The following is a 23316-nucleotide window of genomic DNA, read 5'->3' as shown; positions in this document are numbered from 1 at the left end:
TAGTTGGGAGTATACGTAATAAACCTTTATTGGAATGGTAACCGTACCACCTGGTATTTGGAAATGTATAAATTCACAGCAATGTGTTTGATTAAATATTTATACAAAGGATTTAAACCAAGCCTTTGACAATAAATAGTAGCTGTTGATTTAGGGTTTTGACAAATTTACTTCTAGGAGGGAGCACTTGGTAAATCTAGCATGGAGTTTTATGAATAGCATTCAATGAGTTGTTCCTCTCGTCCTTGTTGTTAAGGAGGACGTGTGCGTGCCAGGGATATAAACGCAACATGCAACAATTTCAAAGATTTTACGGAGTTACAGTTCATAGAAGGAAATCGCTCAATTGAAAAAAATTAATTAGGCCCTAATCTATGGATTTCACATGACTGGGCAATGGGCACAACCATGGGTGGGCCTGGGAGGGCATAGGCCCACCCACTTGGGAGTCAGGCCCAGCCAGACAGAAATAATCCCCCCGCCCCCCTCCTCCTCCTCCCTCCCTCCTCAGATGATCCCGCAGGTGAAGAAGCCCGATGTGGAGGTCCTGGGCTGGCGTGGTTACACGTGTTTTGCGGTTGTGAAGCCAGTTGGACGTACTGCCAAACTCTCTAAAACGACGTTGGACGCGGCTTATGGTAGAGAAATTAACATTCAATTCTCTGGCAACAACTCGAGTGGACATTCCTGCAGTCAGCATGCCAATTGCACGCTCCCTAAAAACTTCAGAGACATCTGTGGCATTGTGTTGTGTGACAAAACTGCACATTTTAGATTGGCCTTTTATTGTCCCCAGTACAAGGTGCACCTGTGTAATGATCATGCTGTTTAATCAGCTTCTTGATATGCTACACCTGTCAGGTGGATTAATTATCTTCGCAAAGGAGAAATACTCACTAACAGAGATGTAATAAATAGGAAACAACATGAGAGAAATAAGCTTTTTGTTCGTATGGAACATTTCTGGGATCTTTTATTTCAGCTCATGAAACATGGGACCAACACTTTACATGTTGCGTTTATATTTTTGTATAATAGCGTGGCAGGTAGCCTATTGGTTAGAGCATTGGGCCAATAACTGCAAGGTCGCTAGATTTAATCCCCAAGTCGACAAGGAGAAAATCTGTTGATGTGCCCTTGAGCAAGCTAATTGCTCTAAGCTCGTCGTTGATAATAGCAGACCTTGCTCAGTCTCAGGGAGAATTGGGATATGCAAAAAACACATTTCCAATATACACTTATATGTGTGAAATAGGACAAATATAAGCACCCACCAAATATACTGAACAAAAATGTAAACACATCATGTAAAGTGTTGATTTCATGAGCTGAAATAAAAGATCCCAGAAATGTTCCATGCGCACAAAAAGTGTATTTGTTTACATCCCTGTTAGTGAGCATTTCTCCTTTGCGAAGATAATTCAGCCACCTGACAGGTGTGGCATATCAAGACGCTGATTAAACAGCATGATCTTTACACAGGTGCACCTCATGCTGGGGACAATAAAAGGCCACTCTAAAATGTGCAGTTTTGTCACACAACACAATGCCACAGATGTCTCTGAAGTTTTGCGGGAGCGTGCAATTGGCATGCTGACTGCAGGAATGTCCACTAGAGCTGTTGCCAGAGAATTGAATGTTGACTTCTCTACCATAAGCTGCCTCTAACGTCATTTAGAGAATTTGGCAGTACGTCCAACCATGCCAGCCCAGGACCTCCACCTCCGGCTTCTTCACCTGCAGTATCATCTGAGGCCAGCCACCCGAACAGCTGATGAAACTGAGGAGTATTTCTGTCTGTAATAAAGCCCTTTTGTAGGGAAAAACCCATTCTGATTGGCTGGGCCTGGCTCCCAAGTGTGTGGGCCTTTGCCCTCCCAGGCCCACCCATGGCTGTGCCCCTGCCCAGTCATGTGAAATCCATAGATTAGGGCCTAATGAATGTATTTAAATTGATTGATATCTTTATATGAACTGTCACTCAGTAAAATCGTTTAAATTGTTGCATGTTGCTTTTATATTTTTGTTCTGTATAATGATTATTATATAATGGAGTTATTCCTCTCATCCTTGCTGTTTAGGAGGACGTGTGCATGCCAGGGGCTGGACCCAGAGGCCTGTGGAGCTTCCTTCTCCTTCGGCTGTTCCTGGAGCATGTACTACAACGGCTGCAAGTTTGCCAGGAGCAAAATCCCACGCAAATTCAGGCTAACTGGGGATGACCCGAAAGAGGTGAAACATACAGTACATACTGTATTCATAAACATATTTATTTAGTGTTACTCTAATTATGCGTTGCCAGCCATAAAAAAATACCTACGCTGAAATAATGTGTTTTGCTTCTCTATCAGGAAGAAAGGCTGGAGCAGAACCTTCAGAATCTGGCAACCCTAATGGCCCCCACATACAAAACCCTGGCACCAGATGCCTATCAAAACCAGGTAAGGATTTCTGGGCATACAGCCTCCATGTACAGCACTGCAAGACATTTGAGATGTATAGCATTAATCAACATTAACAACTGAACACTAGCTTTAAAAAAACCCTAGCCATGATTCATTTAAAGAGCCTATAAATGAAATGATTTATTAGCTTGAACAGTGATAAGATTGATTTAGTGAGACTAATTTTTATGCTCGTAACGTATACCATATGGGCATCCATGTCTTCTCTTTGCACTGAGGGTCGTGTTCAGTGGGGCACACCGTAGTTTTGCAACCGCAGACGAAATTCTGTGTGTTCATTGGACAAGTTCAGGCAGTACCTCCTCCATTTTTCAAAACATTTTCTACTGAACACAACCCTGGTATTTCTGTGACATACTGGTACTTAACCCAGTAACCCAGATTCTCTTCACGCCAGATAGAACAACTCTTATCTACACTAGTGCTGTGACTCGGCTAGGGAATGACGCCACCTGTCTGCAGACAGTGACTAACGCCCATATTGTTCGTCCACAGGTGGAACATGAGCAAAGGGCGCCGGACTGCCGTCTGGGAAAGAAGGAGGGGCGACCTTTCTCCGGGGTCACCGCCTGTATGGACTTCTGCGCCCACGCTCACAGAGACCTCCACAACATGCAGGGGGGCAGCACTGTGGTAAGCCAATACCTAATCATGGCATAGAGTAAAATGCCAATACATTATTGTATCAAATGATTGAATCTGCTGGGAGAAAAAAGTTAAGAAATAAATACTGCAATAAACAGAAGATGCCTCTCTTCCCAGTGGACATTCAAATATTTAAAAAATTAACACTAGTCAAAATAATTGTCGAAAGCAAACAGAGCACTCAAGCTTGTCCCCCCCCCCCAGGTGTGCACGCTAACCAGGGAGGACAACCGCCAGATCGGGAAGATTCCGGAGGAAGAGCAGCTCCACGTGCTGCCCCTCTACAAGGCCTCGTCAACAGACGAATTTGGCAGCGAAGAGGGGCAGCAGGAGAAGGTCAAGACGGGCGCCATCCAGGTGCTCAACGCCTTCCGCCGCCAGATCCGCATGCTCTCCGAGCCAGCCAAGTCCTGTCGGCAGAAGAAGCTGGACGCCAAGCGGGCTGCCGCAAACAAGAACGCCGGGGGACCGGACACGCCGTTGAAGGCGGAGAAAGCCCTACAGGCCAAGCTGAAATCTAGTAGCACTTATGAGAGCATAGCTCAGAGCACTCCTGGGACAGGTGGGTGGAGATTTACACAGTGTAGTAGGGTCCAGACACAAGACGCTGATGTAGGAGGACTGGTGATATTTTAGAATAGAGGACACAGACGATACTGTTGTTCTCCTCCGGCACTTTCTAGCGTTCCATCAGCCTCTAATAGATGGGATCTTTATAGATCGATCAACATGCATCCTTGGCATCATCTTGTGTAATGACTGGTGATATCGTACACAGTCAGTCTACAGTATTTGTTTGCATTTTATATGTTATGCTTCAGGCCCTGTGTTTTGGACAATCATGTCACATGACCTGGATATTAACCTTTTATTTAAAGCTTTTTCATCAAACTGTCCCTTTTTCTTTTTATGTCAGATAGTCCAGCACCCTCCTCAGACAATTGCTTGCATTTTCAGTATAATTCTAATTTCTGGAAAATACTTAAAATAAATAAAGGTACAAATTTAGGTCATGTGACATGATCTCCCAAAACAGTGGCCCCTAGTTATACTGCCTGTTTCTAAGACGTGTTTCCATCGCTCTCTTCTCCCAGGTCCAAATCCAGGCGCCATGGGAACGACCCCCCAGCCACCAGGTCAGCCGCCAGGTCACCCTCTTGGGGCCCACCTCCAGCAACAGAACACCCTTCACGCCTTCACTGGCTCCTCCCATCCAGCCAGCCCCTACCCCCGCTTCCCCAACCATCCCGGCCCCTTTCCAAGCACTTCCAAGCCAGGTAGCATGTACACCCAGCCACCAGCCTCAGCAAGCCCTTACCCCTCCCCTTTGCACGTACCCACCTCTTACATGAATGGGTCGAATCCAGCGAGCCCTTACCCCAGTCCCATGACGCCGGGTAGCCCCTACCTGGGTTACCAGTGTAACGGAGGTACGCCCTTGGACAACTACCACCCTTACTACACCTCGAACCCAAAGCACCTGGACATGTACCGGCAACAGAGGCCAGGAGCGCTTTACCCCGACATGCAGCAGCAGTATGACGCGCACCAACGCTATGGGGTCAGCTACCCTCCGCGGTATGGCGAGCCCGGTTTACAGATCAATGGTTACAGCAACTGTAGCAGCATGAGGCCCGGCATACACCCCATGAGCCCCTACGGTCCCCTCTCGTATGGTCCCAGCGGTTCCCCCGACGCCCAATACCTGGATGCCCTCTCCAGGCCGCCCTCAGCCCACCACCCGGGGCTGGACTATGCAGCAGCAGTGAGCAAAGGCAATCAGTTTGGTGGGTACCCCAACCCCTACCTCTCCCAGAGCGCCCAAATGTTCCCCCCGGGCGGCCCCCAGGACCCCTTCCGTATGCAAGTCAAGACCGAGATGGGTCTCCAAAGCACGTGCATGACACCCACGCAACAAGGGTTTCCAGGGCTCCCCAATGAGAACCACCACGGGGGTTCCCCCATGATCAAGCAGGAGCCCGGGTTGGGTTCGCCAACGCCCACCGCACCCAAGGAGAAGCCGGCCATGTGGTCTGACAACGAGCACAACTTCCTGGATCCAGAGATCGGCGGGGTGGCTGTGGCGCCCAGCCACGGCTCCATCCTCATTGAGTGTGCCAAGCGGGAGATGCACGCCACCACGCCGCTAAAGAACCCCAAACGCAACCACCCTGCTCGCATCTCCCTGGTGTTTTACCAGCACAAGAACATGAACGAGGCGAAGCACGGCCTGGCGCTGTGGGAGGCCAAGATGGCCGAGAAGCAACGGGAGAAGGAGGAGGACGCCGAGAGGAACGGGGCCGAGGGCGGCACGGTGTCGCCCAGCAAGAGCACTAAGAAGGGGGCGAAGAGGGAGCACCCGGAGCTGTCGGAGCAGCAAGGGGAGCCTCCGTACAAGCGCTTCATCCAGACCCTCATGGAGAGGTCCATGTCGCGCACCACCAACACCTACGTCAACACGTCGCCCTACGCTTTTACCAAGGTCACAGGGCCGTACAGCCACTTCATCTAGACAAGAGACATTCATACTGTACTGTAGGGTTGACCCATGAGGAATAACACTGAGAATGAAAACGCACGGTGCTATACTGATGGTGCTATACGAAGAACCTCAAGCACCACTAGCCTCACAACACAGCGCATCCTCTCTCTCCCGAATGGCAAGCGACAGTGTCAGAAGAAACGCACAGCGTCGGTGGAGAAGGAACTCGATCAATTGGAAGTCGTACCACGTTATACAGTACATCAGGTCTGTCACCTCTTGAAAGATCAGACTTTACTGATTGGTTGGTTGACCCCCCTCTACTAAGGAAGTATTTATTATTTGGTTACTTTTACTAGGTACACACTTAACATTTCTGGGTGCTTTGCAGGTCCAATCCATCAGGACTTCTATATTTACTGGAAACAAAGTTTCATTTAGGTGGCTTTCTTTTTCTAATTAAGCTTCTTTTTTTATTGAGATATAATCTTGACATTCTGTAAAAAAAAACACTGAACTTTGTGGATACACCACAATAACGGTGCTAAAAGTGGAGCTTGTCTTTATTATACAGTGTTGTTCAAATGCCTTCATGTTTGAACCAAATCAGTTTGTATAGATAAACGCGTTTTTCCAAATGTGTGAAAAAGGATGAAACTGAAAATACTGTACAGACAAAATATCATCAGCAAAATGGTTCCTAAGAAAATCAGTGTTTCTAAAGTACTTTTGATATTGAAGGTGAAATATTGATAAGATCTTCAGATCAGATGATTGGTGCAAAAACGTCTACAGTTACAACAAACAAATTATTTTCTAGACATGAAATTGATAATAGACAGACAAAACTTGATCTGAATTACTGTAGCCTATCTGTAAAACAGAATATCATGCAAATTGAATTTTTACACTTTTTACTTTCTGGTGCTTCTCTCAGTTTCACAATTGTTATGTCCTTCATATTGTAAATCGAGCCATTCTAAAAAAGGTGCATTTTTAGACTAATATTTCAAAGATCTTTTTTTTAAATGTGATTCTCACATTCTCTCAAGGGTTATTTACTTTGTTGTCAGCAACTGTTTCAGAGTTCTTGACCACAGGTTCACAGAACAAACCTGAATTGTGGATATATTACGTGTTGTCATGCGACTGTTGTGTTTTGTGAACATGCTCCTTACCTTCCTTTGGTGTAGGACACGAAACAGGGTTAGCTCAATGTCAGTATCATGGTTTCAAAGGCAGCTGGCTTGCTGTGGGGGTCCTTAAATACTTGTAATGTAGTTGTATGATAAAAGAAAAAAGATGAGATTTGTACAGTAAATTAATTATTCTCTTTTTTTGTAATTTTACGCTTTACGATTTTAGTGTTGTAAAGAAAAGTTATATTTCTTTGGGTTTGAACTGATTTTTATTACATATGGTGCTACTCAACCTGCTATGCGAACATATAATGTAAGACCCTAGGGGCGTTGAGAAGGCCAATGAATGACCTACAGTTAAAGTACCTACTTGCCATATACCTCAGAACTAGTTTGGCAATACTATAAGGAGCATGATGCAAGGCATTTTTCTCCTTCCTTTGTTGTCACTTTCAAAAAAAGTTAACTACAATAACAGACTTCAGGCCACCACCAAGGCTGAGTTCATTGCTTACTGCTTTCTTCATGCTCGATCTACTAGGAATAATTACTTGAACTTTAAGCTTTGATATAATAGCAAAATCAGGGATATTTCAACTAATTTCTGTGCGTGCATACATTGCTTGTGTTCATCTAGTTTTCCTCTCATTCACGGATTTGAATCCCAATGAATTATTTGTATGTATGTATATATATACAGTGCCCTCCACAATTATTGGCACCCCTGTTTAAGATGTGGTCGAGGACTTCCAAAAATTCTCCTTTTTTTTTTAAACAACATAGAACCCAAATGCAAAAAAAGAGAAAAATCCAACCTTTTATTTAAGTACATTACTTTGGTGTAAAAAAAAAAATCACACATTTAGAAAAAATAAAACTTTAAATCATGTGTCCCACAATTATTGGCACCCCTGATGTTAATACTTTGTACAACCCCCTTTTGCCAACAAGACAGCACTTAATCTCCTCCTATAACATTTCACAAGATTGGAGAACACAGAGAGAGGGATCTTTGACCATTCTTCTTTGCACAATCTTTCTAGATCATCCAGTGTCCTGGGTCCTCTCTTATGCACTCTCCTCTTTAGCTCGCCCCACAGGTTTTCGATTGGGTTGAGGTCTGGGGACTGAGATGGCCATGGGAGGACCTTGAGTTTGTGACTGCTGAACCATTTTTGTGTAGATTTTGCCACATGTTCTGGATCATTATCCTGCTGAAAGACCCAATGACGACCCATCTTTAGCTTTCTGGCAGAGGCCATCAGGTTTTTATTTAAAATGTCCTGGTAGTTCAAAGCATTCATAATGCCATGCACCCTGACAAGGTTCCCAGGGCCTTTGGAAGAGAAACAGGCCCACAGCATCACAGATCCTCCACCATACTTCACGGTGGGCATGAGGTGCTTTTCGGCATACTCATCTTTTGTTTTACGCCAGACCCACTTAGAGTGTTTGTTGCCAAAAAGCTCAATCTTAGTCTCATCTGACCAAAGCACACGATCCCAGTTGAAGTCCCAGTGCCGCTTAGCAAACTCCAGACGTTTACGTTTGTGAGTGTTAGTGAGAAAAGGCTTTTTCCTTGCATGCCTCCCAAACAGCTTGTTGGCATGTAGAGAGCGTCTGATGGTTGTTTTGGAGACTTTGTGACCCCAAGATGCCACTCTTTGATGCAATTCTGTGACAGTGAGCTTAGGACTTTTTTTTACTTCTCTTACCATCCTCCTCACTGTGCGTTGTGGCAAGATAAACTTGGGACCTCTTCCAGCCTTGTTTGTCACTGTTCCAGTTGTTTTAAACTTCTTAATGATTCCTCTGACTGTAGATACGGGCAAGTTATGGCGAGTGGCTATTTTCTTGTAGCCATTGCCTGACTTATGAAGGTCGACACAAATCTGCCTTACTTGAATGGTGTGTTCTCTTGTCTTTGCCATGTTGACAAATGGGTAAGAGAATTAGGCCTCTGTGTCACGTCATATTTATACCCCAGGGAAACAGGAAGTCATGAATTACTAATTAAAAGTTCCTAGATACCCTGACCAACTTTAGCAACTACAGAAAAATATATTTAAAAAAAAATCAATTAAAATGTTCCGCGGAATTGTTAGGGGTGCCAATAATTGTGGGACACATGATTTCAAGTTTTTTTTTTTCTAAATGTGTGATTTTTTTTTTTACCACCAAAGTAATGTACTTAAATAAAAGGTTGGATGTTTCTCTTTTTTTGTATTTGGGTTCTATGTTGTTTAAAAAAAAAAGGAGAATTTTTGGAAGTCCTCGACCACATCTTAAACAGGGGTGCCAATAATAGTGGAGGGCACTGTATATATATATATATATACACACACATACATACATACATACATACATACACACACACACACACACACAACTAAAACTAAACTTTATCAGCAAAAAGATGGAAATGACGATCTGCATTTTTTTTGTACTTATGCTTTAGCTAGTAGATTGGTGGTATACTTTTGAAGTAAATTTGAACATATAATATGCACTGAGTTGACTAAAGGGAAAGTATGGCATTGACAAGGGAAAGAGCGACGCGTTCGCTTTTACTGAGAGGTAAGACCAGGGCAGTTATGATGCTAGATGATGAGGATGATGCACATGTGTGTGCCTGTGTATAGTTTAAAAGTGAAATGTATTTATAACCACTAAACAATTATATTACGATTATCTCTCTCCCTTCTCGCCATTAGATTTTAATGTGATATACGAGTCAACGGTTATTTCTGAGTGACACCCCCCCCCCCCCCCACTAACATTAATACTATCGTTTTTCAAAAGCACTTCCTTTCTTTCTTCTGAAAAAAAAATGTAATAAAATATTACAAAACGTTTTATTTAAGATAAGAAATCAGTAGATTATTGTAAATGTGTTTAAAATAAATTATGCCACATTGTACATACCATGCGTTTGTATTACGGAAATACAATTGTTGATTTTTAATAACAACCTACTATTGTAATATGTTAAAAGGTGTAGGTTTCTTGTAATTTTGTCAAATGTACCCACGGCCCATGTTTCTATCAGCAATCTTCTAGTCTTTTCCAGGTTCACAGGATGCCACACTCACTGTCAACAAAACAGCAATGTTTACAGCTATAAGGTTCCTGTTCGCTAAAGTCACTTAGAAAGTATTCGTTTTTGTAAAGGATTGCAGTTTTTGTAAAAAAATAAATAATATTAAATTAAAATGTTGAATTTCAGTGTCCAGGACCCAGCGACAGTAGCAGGTTGTGAAAAGGAGTGTCTGAGACATAGCGGGTGACGAGCATAGCCATACTTGAAAAGCTTCAGAGTGTTGGAGTGTGATTCAACATTACTTGAACAACTTTGAGCTTGACTAACGCACCAGAGTGCACAGCTCTTATGTTAAGCTAGCAGTTTAATGTACACGTTGGTATTTTGCAGTTAGACACTAAAGGTTTAAAAACGTTTTGTTATTTTCTGCCTGTCTTTATTTTTTTTTACTGCTTCCCTTGTTCCCCTTTAAGTTTGGTATGCTAAAAAATGGAATTAAGAATGTTATAATGCTGTAAGTATTGTAATGTACTGAATGCAGTTTATTTGAAAGCTGTTTATGATATCATTCCTGATATTGCTGAGATGTGGGTGTTTTTAATAAAATTTATATTTATTTAAAGCACATTTTAAGTTTCACATCTAGTTATTTGAATTTGAGTGGTTAAAACATTTATTTTGTCTGCATGTTTGTGTGTGGAAACGTTGATGTCAATCGAAGGCACACCATGCATCTTACACCTGGATGCTTTTATTTATCAAAAGAAGGTGGATCCAACCATTAAGAAAACGTTATTTTTTGTGCAAATTTAGTTTTCGAATTGAGAAATGATGAATATCAAAGAATGCGTTCTTATTTCAATAGCATACAACCCATTACTGAAATGCATTTTGGCACTTTTAAATAAAATACAACAGGGCTGTCTGTACAAGAACGTCAGTCTCAAACATAATGCAATAAAAAACATTTACAAATTTAGATGGGAATAACCAAATTATTTGTTGTATCAGTAATTTCAAACAGTAACTGTATGTAGCTTGTAACATTTTACATTACATTTTAGTCATTTAGCAGACGCTCTTATCCAGAGCGACTTACAGTTAGTGAGTGCATACATTATTTTCGAACCCACAACCCTGGCGTTGCAAACGTCATGCTCTACCAACTGAGCTACATCCCTGCCGGCCATTCCCTCCCCTACCCTGGACGACGCTGGGCCAATTGTGCGCCGCCCCATGGGTCTCCCGGTCGCGACCGGCTACGACAGAGCCTGGATACGAACCAGGATCTCTAGTGGCACAGCTAGCACTGCGATGCAGTGCCTTAGACCACTGCGCCACTCGGGAGACATAACCAAAACAACTATTCATACAGAATTGACACTTAAATCCCCCATTTGAAATAAAATCAGCTGAATACAAAAATATTTGCAGTAACTAAACAATAGAAAAAATACAGTACTTGAAGTGCTTCATTTGAATATTGGACAAAAGTATCTTTAGCTTTTCACATTGCAGGACTTCAGTCCAGAATCACTTGGAAAGGAAATGCCACTTGTCCACTGTAACAGATGATCATGGATATCAATATGTGACATTAAAAAAGGGAATTTGTAATATTTACACACATATAATATGAATATGTATTTCTTATCAATTCAATGGCTAAAATGGGTCTCATTGTCAAGCAAGTCAGTCACTTGATACATACCTTCTGGAGATACAGGAAGTGCCTCACCACCAGCAGGAGCCTAAGCAGGAAGCACAGGATATGATGTCACAAGACTATCAGATCCAACCACGATACTGAGAATGTTCCTTACAACATAACTTAAACACACAAAGCTTAGTTATAGTTACAACACACACAGAGCTGAATTGATGTTCTCACCGATCTGACCACATTGCAGGCGTCCTCGCCACTGCATTTGAAAGGGCTCTCGGAGACAGAGACGTTTTTACTGTTGTCAGAGAAGAAACTTAGGTCATTATCTATCAATGCAGAAAAACCAACAACATTATAACGCAGGCTTATTGCAATTTCATATGGGCTGCTGGAGGGCTATTAGCTGACCGACCACATGAGCAGGGATTATGTGTAACGTAGGATGAAACAAACACACACACACCCTGGAGGGCTAACACACACACACCCTGGAGGTATAACACACACACACCCTGGAGGGCTAACACACACACACACACCCTGGAGGGCTAACACACACACACCCTGGAGGGCTAACACACACACACCCTGGAGGGCTAACACACACACACACCCTGAAGGGCTAACACACACACACACCCTGAAAGTCTAACACACACACACACCCTGGAGGGCTAACACACACACACACACACCCTGGAGGGCTAACACACACCCTGGAAGGCTAACACACACCCTGGAGGGCTAACACACACACACACACCCTGGAGGTCTAACACACACCCTGGAGGTCTAACACACACCCTGGAGGCCATAACACACACCCTGGAGGGCATAACACACACCCTGGAGGGCATAACACACACCCTGGAGGGCATAACACACACCCTGGAGGCCATAACACACACCCTGGAGGGCTAACACACACCCTGGAGGGCTAACACACACACACACACCCTGGAGGGCTAACACACACACACACACACACCCTGGAGGGCTAACACACACACACCCTGGAGGGCTAACACACACACACACCCTGAAGGTCTAACACACACACACACCCTGGAGGGCTAACACACACACACACCCTGGAGGTCTAACACACACCCTGGAGGCCATAACACACACCCTGGAGGCCATAACACACACCCTGGAGGGCATAACACACACCCTGGAGGGCATAACACACACCCTGGAGGGCATAACACACACCCTGGAGGGCATAACACACACCCTGGAGGGCATAACACACACCCTGGAGGGCATAACACACACCCTGGAGGGCATAACACACACCCTGGAGGGCATAACACACACCCTGGAGGGCATAACACACACCCTGGAGGGCATAACACACACCCTGGAGGGCATAACACACACCCTGGAGGGCATAACACACACCCTGGAGGGCATAACACACACCCTGGAGGGCATAACACACACCCTGGAGGGCATAACACACACCCTGGAGGGCTAACACACACGCGCTCCTCACCAATCTATCTGGCCACCATTAGTCTGCTTCTGCACCAGTGCCCTCCAGTGCTCGTGAGTGGACTTAACGACCTCCACAGCAAAGTCCTAAAGAGGAGGAGGAATGGAGGCAGACAAAGGACAATAGAAAGAAGTGAACCCTTTGCGATCCCTGGGGAAGGGAACACACCATCAGAGTCCCTCCTATTAAAGTAACTACCATGGCACTGGACTGGAACACATTCAGGAAAACAGTACGATATATACCAGCTATTATGCTTTAATATACCAATAGTATGTGGCCCTAATGGAGAAACTCTATGTACCTTGTCTTTGAACTGTCCATTGAACGCAAACTGGTTTTCGGGCTTGCCGTCTGGAACCTTGTATTTTCTAAACCAGTCGACCGTGGCCTCCAAATGACCGGGTCTGCTCTTGCGGACATCTTCGATACCTGAGGAGAAAACAAGAGAGCACATTGTGATTTTGAAACATATACTGGGCTTGTGTGGCTCAGTTGGTAGAGCATGGTGCTTGCAACATCAGGGTTGTGGGTTCGATTCCCACGGGGGACCAGTATAGAAAACATTTATGAAAAATGTATGCACTCACTACCGTAAGTCACTCTAGATAAGAGCATCTGCTAAATTACTAAAATGTAAATGTAAAATATTGAGATCAAACACACTATGTTAATGGTTACTGTGCTACGGATATTGTGTCCAAGGCTGCGTTTACACAAGCAGCCCAATTCTGAACTTATTTTCACTAATTGGTCTTTTGGCCAATCACATCCAATCTTTTCACATCAGATCATTTTCAAATCTGATTAGTCAAAAGACCAATTAGTGATAAAAAAGATCAGAATTTGGGTGCCTGTGTAAACGCAGCCTAATATGTGTATGACGTGTTGAAAATGTCTACTACTACAGTGACATTTTGAAATACTGTAAGTTTCTAAGACTGACTGTTGAGGCTGGGGGCCTCTGGGTCATCAGCGTTGATGGCTATCAGCTTCCAGTCCGTCTCTCCCTCGTCGATCATGGCCAGGACCCCTAGCACTTTCACCTGGATCACCTGACCTGGGGAACACACCTGCAGGACACAGGTAAGCAGACAGACAACTCCTCAGGTAAAAGTACATTATACATGACATGTTATACAGATAAGTTATATGATATATTATCACGTTCTGTGAGTTACTTTATATACATATTATAATATGTCTAGACATATTGTTTGTAAATTAACCTTCATACATATTATACATACAAGTAATATTATTCTTGGATATGATTTAGCCAAAGTCTAGACAGTCTCACCATCGTGCCGATTTCGCAGACGTCTATGGGGTCGTTGTCTCCGCAGCACTTGGAGTCCTTGTCCATATGGTTCGGGTCTTCCCATGTCTGTTTCAACAATAGAAGAGACAGCAGTAACAACATTATCCCTGTCAACACTTTGTTTGTATACCGTCATTTCAAACATTGTGAGATGAACTGTCAAATTTGTCGAGCCGACCACAGTGCATTTTTTTCAGCCAGTGGGGAGGGCAGCAGACAATAATAAGTTATGGGCAAATCAATGATGTCTGCGTGGCAGTCTGCTTAATGCGCTTGTATATGAAACACTCAGGGCCACACGCTGTGGATTTCACCAACAAGACCCATTTTAATGAATCGTGAAGTGTTTTCCATGTATCCGCCTGTATTAGTCATTCACTTTGGCCAAATCAATACTGCCGGAGGATGAAAGAAGAAATGCATTACTGGCAGCTGAGTTTCGACCGAGATTATGTTCTAGTGTTTTCCGCTGAAAGACTAGCGAATAGGGTTAATAATGGGATAGAGGTCCATTTAGAATCTCTCCAGTTGTTGATGTTGTTCAACTCTGTAAGAAAACAGAGGGATGGTGAAATCCATAACGAAACAGAAAGATGATCAACTCCGTAACAATATAACTCCATAACGAAACAGAAAGATGATCAACTCCGTAACAATATAACTCCGTAACGCAACAGAAAGATGATCAACTCCGTAACAATATAATCCCATAACGAAACAGAAAGATGATCAACTCCGTAACAACATAACTCCGTAATTCAACAGAAGGATGATCAACTCCGTAACAATATAATGCAACAGCAGGATGATCAACTCCGTAACATAACAGAGGTGACAGAGGTCTCACCTGTGGGAGCGCCCCGTAGTTCCAGATGTAACCTTTATAAGGAAACACGTTGGCCACATATCGGAGTTTGCCCTTCTTCACATCCTGCTTGATCGGGTTCAGTGGTTCCTTGGTTGCAATCTAAAAGAAAGATGCATAATTAACACAGATGACAGTCTAAACTTGGGTCAGCAGTTTACTATCTTAAGAGAGACAGTGACATTAGAAGGGCATCCATTTTCAAATCCTCATCAAATAAATAGTATCCATAAACCCAGTTTGCACTCTCAATCACCTCTATTATTCCTTCAACTGCCACTGCTGGAGACTGAGATGACCTTTAAATCAACTTTCAGAGTTCTCTCTCCCTCTCCCTCTCCCTCTCCCTGAAGTGCTTAAATATCATTAACAAGTTGCCTGGTGCAAGGACATCATTATATATTAAGGGAAGAAGATATTTATAGGACCTTTCCACTTTGACAGATTCATTATTCATCTATTGTCTGGCTGTTTCTAGTCAAAGACCAGCGTGTTAACATGTCAAAAAGCTCTCAATGATGTTTGGATCAGTCAAAATAGAGCTCGGCCAATGAGGGACTACAAACCACTTAGGACAAAAGTCGACCGCCTTTCTTTATGTCGGTGGTTGTCTCAAACGCTCTTGTATATGGACACACCATAGTGTTAGATTAATACTTAACTGACAGGTTCCCAAAACAATACTTGCCTCCATTTTTGCATTGGACCATCGAGGTACCTCCACAACCATGTTATACAGAACCTGTAAAATAAAATATGAACTATATCAAAGATAATATAATCAAGGTGTTCAGCATTAATTAAAAAGAGATTCAATTGTTTTCTCTGTAGTAGCAATTCAGCATGGGAAAATACCTCATTCTCATTCTTCTTCAGTTTTTTAGATGGCACATCATTTTCCTTCGGTAAGACACATATTGCATTAATAATAAAATACATATTTGGTAGACCTACACAATATCTGACATCATCACGTACGAGGTTTCAGACACTAATAGTAGACTGTCAGAAAAATACCCAGCAAGTGAAGCTCTACAAAATCCCTAGACATTTGCATGTCACCTGACTATTGACGAACCCGCTGAGAAGTATGCATAACCTTTACATGTTCAATAAACATATTTCCTTGTCAGATAAAATCATGCTTTTTCAAAGATTTTACATCCAGGGGTGTCAAACTCATTCCCTGGAGGGCCGAGTGTCTGCTGGTTTTTGGTTTTTCCTTTCAGTTAAGACCTAGACAACCAGGTGAGGGGAGTTCCTTACTAATCAGTGACCTTAATTCTTCAATCAATGACAAGGGAGGAGCGAAAACCCGCAGACACTCAGCCCTCCGTGGAATGAGTTTGACACGTGGTCTTAGCACTTCAATGACAATGTATGTGGCTTCTGTTCCAAAATGCCTGCCTAAAAGGTTCCATACTCACACCCATTATCATTTCCACATGCAAAAAGGAAATATGGAAACATTGACTCGTTCCTTGCGTCACATAGACCGGTTTCATAAAAGCTACAACAACCAAGTAAGAATAGATCCAGATGGAACAAAATGTTTACCTGATCTCCATCGGCGAGAAGTGGAATATCATGAAAGGGAGAGATGTATTTCCCGTCAGAGGTTTCTAGAACAAAACAGAAACACATGCAAAGTAAATTGACTGATGTACTGTATTAGTAATGTATACATTCTCAAAATGTTCTGTAACTGTTGGTATACCGCAAGTGCTTGATGCAACATTTATATTGTTACTAGGTGCCAGTGGCGGTCGGTGCCGTTTAAGATTATTTATTTTTATTTTTATGGGCCTTATTTCTATTACAGCATATTGGATGACTGTCATTCATATTCCATTCACCCAGCTCAATGTAACATCAATAGGTTTAGGCTATACATGATTCTCGATTTTTCCCTGTACCCATCATGAGGTTGCTACATCCGAGATAATTTTGAGTAATCAAGGTGACAGACAGTGACACATTCAATACCGCCTTGAACACTCTTGCCTGCATCTAGCTGATCTAGGGAGAAATCATTAGTTCAACAGTTTGTAAACGAGAGTTTCTATTGGACAATTTCAGGTGTTTATCCCAATTTCATTTGTTTACGTTTAAGAAAAGTTTTTCAACAGAATTGGCGTAATGAATACACCCCTGATCAGATGCGAACAGTTGACTTTCATAGCACCCACATAAAAACAGCATGATCACTTTGCTGTTTTATATATAATTCCTTCTCGCAACTATCTATGCACTCTCCTCCTCTCACCTTTTCCCTTCGCTTGTGGACTTCATTCAGTGCACAACACATCAGTGGTCTGTGACCAGGCAAATTAAATCTTTCCAAGCCAAACCTTCACATCATGACCGCTACACACAGCCTACATCCTTGTCATGTCATAGTCAACATCGCTACTAGAACTAATGTGTTAGTAAACCTGCTAGCTACAATCATACAGCACAGTGTACAGTCAGAAAGCAGTTACACCGGTGGGCCCCGGTGGCAATAAATTAATCAAACCAAAAGCCTACCTTGACTTGGAAGACTTCTTGTGTTGGCTAGCCATAGCCAGCTAGCTAACATAGCATCCCTCTCTGTTTGAGCTGGGTGTTTGAGTAGGCTAAACTAGCTAGCTGCATTCTCTAGGTAAGTTAACATTTCTTTTTTTTTTTTTAATACAACCAAATATAGCTAGCTCGCTCCCTCTCCTCTCTGTTCAAAACTGTTCTACTATTGTCTTTCTTGCTGAGTCAACTACTCACCACGTGTTATGCACTGCAGTGCTAGCTAGCTGTAGCTTACGCTTTCAGTACTAGATTCATTCTCTGATATTTTGATTGGGTGGACAACATGTCAGTTCATGCTGCAACAGCTCTGATAGGTTGGAAGACGTCCTCTGGAAGTTGTCATAATTACTGTGTAAGTCTATGGAAGGGGGTGAGAACCATGAGCCTCCTAGGTTTTGTATTGAAGTCAATGTACCAAGAGGACGGAAGCTAGCTGTCCTCCGGCTACACCATGGTGCTAACCTACAGAGTGCTGCAGAGGCTACTGTAGACCTCCATTGCAAAACTGTGTTTTAATCTACTATTTGGTGACATCTGAATATATTTAGTATAGTTTAATCTAAAAAGGATAACTTTTTTAATGTTTCACTATTTTTTTGGTCCTCCCCTTCCTCCTCTGAGGAGCCTCCACTGGTAGGTACAGAAAATGGAAGGCCCCTAACATAGAAAAATTGAGCATTTGAGTCACAAGCAATAGTGTTCCACTTTAGCGCTTAAAAAGGGCAACTCCACCCCTTTTCAACCACATTTTCATTATCTCCAGCACAATGCCAGTGTCAACATGTGAAAACTGAGCATTTCTACGTTTTGTAGAAAATAATATAAAGTTAAAGTTCTACCCAATGACCTGATCAAAAATTAACATTTTCAAACACTATGAGATTCTCGCTGACATAGGGAGCAAAATATCCTCTATTGGAAAAATCACTTTTTTACTTTTAAATCCTACCCTGTGATGTCACAGAGAAGCATTTTTATTTAGGACCTTATCTTTTTAAGCACAGATCATAGAAAACACGCTTTAAGTAACTAATCTGGCACATATCAAAACACAGGTTAACCCCAAACCATTGACCTGGATTTGGGCAATGTTTTCTAACACAAGCAAAATGCATAGGTGCCATTAAATCACAATCTATTGGGTTAAATCCCTCGGGCAAAGGGCATTGATCTGGAAATTTGCCTGACTTGCCCCAATTTTCTACATCATCCAGATATAACAATAATCTAAGCATTTTAAACAAATAGGTGTGACCAGACTCTCCCTCTCTAAGTGCATTTCTTATCATCCCATAGTACAGGGGTGAAGGAGTTCACACTAAAGACAATGTGCCCTACCCCCTCAATGGTTTTAACTGTCAGAGGGGTGACACTGACCTATATGGACCGAGGTCCACAAAGCAGATTTAAAACTGAAGACCCCATCAATGTCTTCTGCAAACAATGAAAACATTCAATGGGGACCGGTCTTTAAACCTGCCATTGTTAATGTCACACTGGAGCACAGATTAACAGCCCATATATACCCATAGAAAGATTACAACAATAATAGTATTTCATACTCGACTTAATTATTATGTATCAGTCCTGTCCTTGTAATATGGTAGCCTACCAACCAGATTGTATAAAAAGTGAAAACGGATGACTTTGTGGCGACTTGTAACAAGTCTTCACCAATGACAGAAAGAGAAGAAAGAACACGTGACAGGGGTTAAAGGGAACGGCAACATTGTAGCCACCAAAAACAGGTCCTTTCAAAATTCAAGAGCTCTGTAAATTGAAAGTGTTGCAACTAACAATAGTTAAAATGTAGCGTTTTTTAATCCAACACAACATGTTAGACCTATTACTATGGACGTTTTTCAGTCAAAACACGGGTCACACTTGAAATGTGTCGAATGCAACATGCCACGCGGCCATAATTGGAAGTTACCAAACCTGCTGTGAAAGATGTACCCTTTTTAGCTAATAGCGTACCATTTCACCTAACTAACGCCCACGTTTTGGTAATCGGTGAATGAGTGAGCTACCGTGTCTTGCATGGTGGTAGGCTAATAACTTACTAAAATATATCCTGTAGTCAGAGGAGTTCGGTCGTCCTCGCTCTTCGGTTTGATAATGCATTGTTTTGATCAGATAGGAGGTAATTGCTTGTGTGACAAGCTCGCTTTTAAAGGCAGTATGCGAACCAAGAAATGCCGATGTGTACCGTAGCGAAGAGCGCAGAAGCAAACGCATTATAGCGGCTTATTTTCATTTAGGTCCTGCTTCCGGTTGAGTATTTCCCCACGTCTGTGCTGCGTTGCTCTTGAATGTGTTCCTACCTTATCTTTTACCGCCCCCTATCTGCAGCCAAGGTCATTCCTCAGGGGAAGGAGAACATGGAAAACGCAGGAGACCTTTGCCAAAATAAAATGGCTGACATCCATCAATGGGAGAATGTAGACTTGTCTTTTGTCAGTGTTAATGACTGTGTTGGTCGACGTGGCTCTGTCTGTTGATGTGTTGAATCACATTTGTGTTTGTAGTAGTGAACACAATGCAGCCAAGACAACCCCTGTTCAATAAAACATTGTAAAGTTAAAGACATGGCCACTAACTGGACCCAAATACTCTATCAATCACTTTCTCATCCTCAAATTATATGTGCAGCCATTGACAAACAATTGATGATTGGTGGTATTATCTTATTTCTCTTTGAGTACAAAGATCTCTCTTTAAAAAAAAATAGGGACTATTTACGACACACTACTTAACCATTGTGACCCTGAGAGGTGCTGAACTCTGACCTTGAGGGACTTCTTGAGGTCGACGTCAGAGTAGATGGTGATCTCCCTCAGCACGTCGCTCACTAAGTTGTCCCTGCGTACGTGGAGCACCAGGAAGGGGTTCCGCGCCAGGAGGGGTTCCAGCGTCAGCAGCATGAAAACATTATGCAGGTTGGCCCCGTTCACCGCCATCTTGGAAAAGGTCACAGACAGGGGATATCGATTAAAAAAATATGTCCACCCACCCTCCAGTGTAGGAGAGGTGGAAATCATTTGTAATTTTATATTACATAAAGTGTTGAAAAAACATAAAAGTACAGTAAAAAATACAATTACAGGCATGGGCTCTATTCATTATGCCGATTCTGTTGCAAAACAATTAGTCTGTTGCAAAACATTTAGTTTTTTCATAATTAGGCTACTAATTACACATTATAAACTGGGTGGTTCGAGCCCTGAATGCTGATTCGCTGAAAGTCGTGGTACATCAGACCGTATACCACGGGTATGACAAACATTTATTTTTACTGTTCTAATTGCGTTTGTAACCAGTTCACAATAGCAATAAGGCACCTCGGGGGTTTGTGGGATATGGCCAATATACCACGGCTAAGGGCTGTATCCAGGCACTCTGCGTTGCATCGTGTGTAACAACAGCCCTTAGCCGTGGTATATTGGCCATATACCACACCCCCTCGTGCCTTATTGCTTAAATAACACATTCATACCATTTCATTTCACAATGGTAATTTCTTAGGCTATATTTTCGGCTAATGTCAGGTGTTCCTTAAAGCTGTGACACTGACAACTCTAGTCCTTCAAATCCCCAGCGTCCAATCTTCTAGCTGTCTAATCTGCCTACTAGTTTCTGAACCTCCTTCAAGCGACGGGGCCCTCCTTATGGTCACCATAGTAACGGCCCTATCTGGCTTTGTAGCCCCCTAGCTTTTGTGTTTCTCATCTCTAGCACATCCTGAATGGTGTTATGCTTCTGGAAGCTAGTAATTAAGCTGGCGAAGCCACAGAGACCAAAGTCCTTATCTGCTGTTTTTGTGCCCAGCTAGTGCTCTTCGATAAACAAACACCCACACCAGCCATTTCAGCGTTTCTCCCTCCCCTCAGTCTTCTTTTATTGTCATATTTATTGCCTCGCAGGTTGTTCAAACAAAAGATGCACACATCAATGCTATAAACACAAGCGGGTGGTAGGCTAAGCTGCACCCGTCCTAGGTTTGAAATCTCAAAGTGTATCCATGTTCATAAATAGGCTATTGATGTACACAAGCACACACACAGATGGAAATTTTTTGCAGGTTTTAAAGCTTATTTCTTGCAATTCTATACATTTTGCCATGTCTAATGTGTATTCATGTGATATTTGAGTGACTCAAACATTACAACAAAATCTATGGGATAAAAAAACCTTGCTAAAACATGTTAGCTGACATGGGCTAGTTGATCATTTTACATTTCTGACAAGTTATAAACAGCTCTCTAAGGTATGCAATGACTGACATGACAAGACGATTCTACTAGTGCATTCTACTATTAACATTTTCAAGAGTAAGTTGGAAGCCGGACTGAGTTCCACATTTTTTAAAATTGTATAAGTCTTTAGGCTCAAAGGGATATTCAATGTCTGCTTTTTTATTTTGACCAATCTACCAATAGGTGCCCTTCTCTGCGAGGCATTGGAAAACCTCCCTGGTCTTTTTGGTTGAATCTGTGTTTGAAATTCACTGCTCGACTGAGGGACCTTACAGATAATTGAGGTAGTCATTCAAAAAATCACACTATTATTGCACACAGAGTGAGTCCATGCAACTTATTATGTGACTTTTAAGCACATTTTTACTCCTGAACGTATTTAGGCTTGCCATAACAAAGGGGTTGAATACTTATTGACTCAAGACATTTCAGCTTTTAATTTGTAATTAATTTGTACAAAATTCTACAAACACAATTCCACTTTGACATTATGGGTTATTGTTTATAGGCCAGTGACAAAAAAGTCTACATTTAATCAATTTTAATTTCAGGCTATAACACAACAAAATGTGGAAAAAGTCAAGGGGTGTTAATACTTTCTGAAGGCACTGTACTTTAATCACAACAAACACAGATTAATTGATTGACTTTGACCCATATAGAGGTCTTCAGTAACCTGTTGGAGGGAGTCACATGAGACAGAGATGCGGTAAAGATGTTCGAATCTCATCACGGACAACTTTAGCTAATTAGCAACTACTTACTACTTTTTAGCTACTTTGCAACTACTTAGCATGTTAGCTAACCCTTCCCCCAACCCTAACCCTTTTAGCTAACCCTTCCCCTAACCTTAACCTTAACTCCTAATCCCTAGAGCTAGCTATTGTTAGGGCTAGCCACCTAGCTAACGTACGTTTTGCAAATTCATAACTCCTGAGTGGCGCAGTGGTCTAAGGTACTGCATCGCAGTGCTAGCTGTGCCACTAGAGATCCTGGTTCGAATCCAGGCTCTGACGTAGCCGGCCGTGACCGGGCGACCCATGGGGCGGCGCACAATTGGCCCAGCGTCGTGTAGGGGAGGGAATGGCCGGCAGGGATGTAGCTCAGTTGGTAGAGCATGGCGTTTGCAATGCCATGGTTGTGGGTTCGATTCCCACGGGGGACCAGTATATAAAATATGCACTCACTAACTGTAAGTCGCTCTGGATAAGAGCGTCTGCTAAATGACTAAAATGTAAAATAACATATTGCAAATTTGTAACATATTGTACAAATTACAATTCGTAACATACCATATGAAACTTAACATTTCATGCTAAATGGAGTGTCTCGGACTTACGTACAGAATAATACAAAATACTCTGAGACCACGTT

At 42.6% G+C, this 23316-nt stretch overlaps 2 protein-coding genes across 3 annotated transcripts; one reads left to right on the top strand and one right to left on the bottom strand.

Moving 5' to 3' along the window:
• Positions 1 to 2049: 2049 nt before the first annotated feature.
• LOC311109977 (methylcytosine dioxygenase TET2-like) lies at positions 2050 to 7673 on the top strand (the record flags this gene model as incomplete). The annotated part of the gene is made up of 5 exons (XM_084188489.1): positions 2050 to 2232; positions 2352 to 2441; positions 2961 to 3098; positions 3315 to 3672; positions 4205 to 7673. The coding sequence occupies 5 exons, from the start codon at positions 2050 to 2052 to the stop codon at positions 5620 to 5622; spliced, it is 2187 nt and encodes a 728-aa protein (XP_084044615.1). The 3' UTR covers positions 5623 to 7673.
• Positions 7674 to 10502: 2829 nt separating this feature from the next.
• LOC311109984 (inorganic pyrophosphatase-like) lies at positions 10503 to 20073 on the bottom strand. Of its 2 annotated transcripts, none has more exons than XM_084188496.1 (12): positions 20011 to 20073; positions 16679 to 16743; positions 15977 to 16021; positions 15810 to 15863; positions 15104 to 15223; positions 14236 to 14322; positions 13882 to 14008; positions 13240 to 13367; positions 12936 to 13021; positions 11663 to 11732; positions 11483 to 11522; positions 10503 to 11333 (listed from the first exon to the last, which is right to left on the bottom strand). In XM_084188496.1, exons 4-12 carry the CDS (start codon positions 15849 to 15851, stop codon positions 11305 to 11307), a joined length of 729 nt encoding a protein of 242 aa, XP_084044622.1. In that variant the 5' UTR covers positions 15852 to 15863; positions 15977 to 16021; positions 16679 to 16743; positions 20011 to 20073; the 3' UTR covers positions 10503 to 11304. The 2 variants fall into 2 exon arrangements, with proteins under 2 accessions (XP_084044622.1, XP_084044621.1); XM_084188495.1 differs by lacking the exon at positions 20011 to 20073 and adding an exon at positions 19750 to 20001.
• Between the last annotated feature and the right edge of the window lie 3243 nt (positions 20074 to 23316).

This window comes from Coregonus lavaretus (genome assembly GCF_964263955.1).
Source record: "Coregonus lavaretus genome assembly, contig: SUPER_35_unloc_1, whole genome shotgun sequence".
NCBI lineage: Eukaryota > Metazoa > Chordata > Actinopteri > Salmoniformes > Salmonidae > Coregonus > Coregonus lavaretus.
The sequence above is the reverse complement of the archived record's forward strand: the minus strand, read 5'-3'. Positions and strand labels throughout refer to the sequence as shown.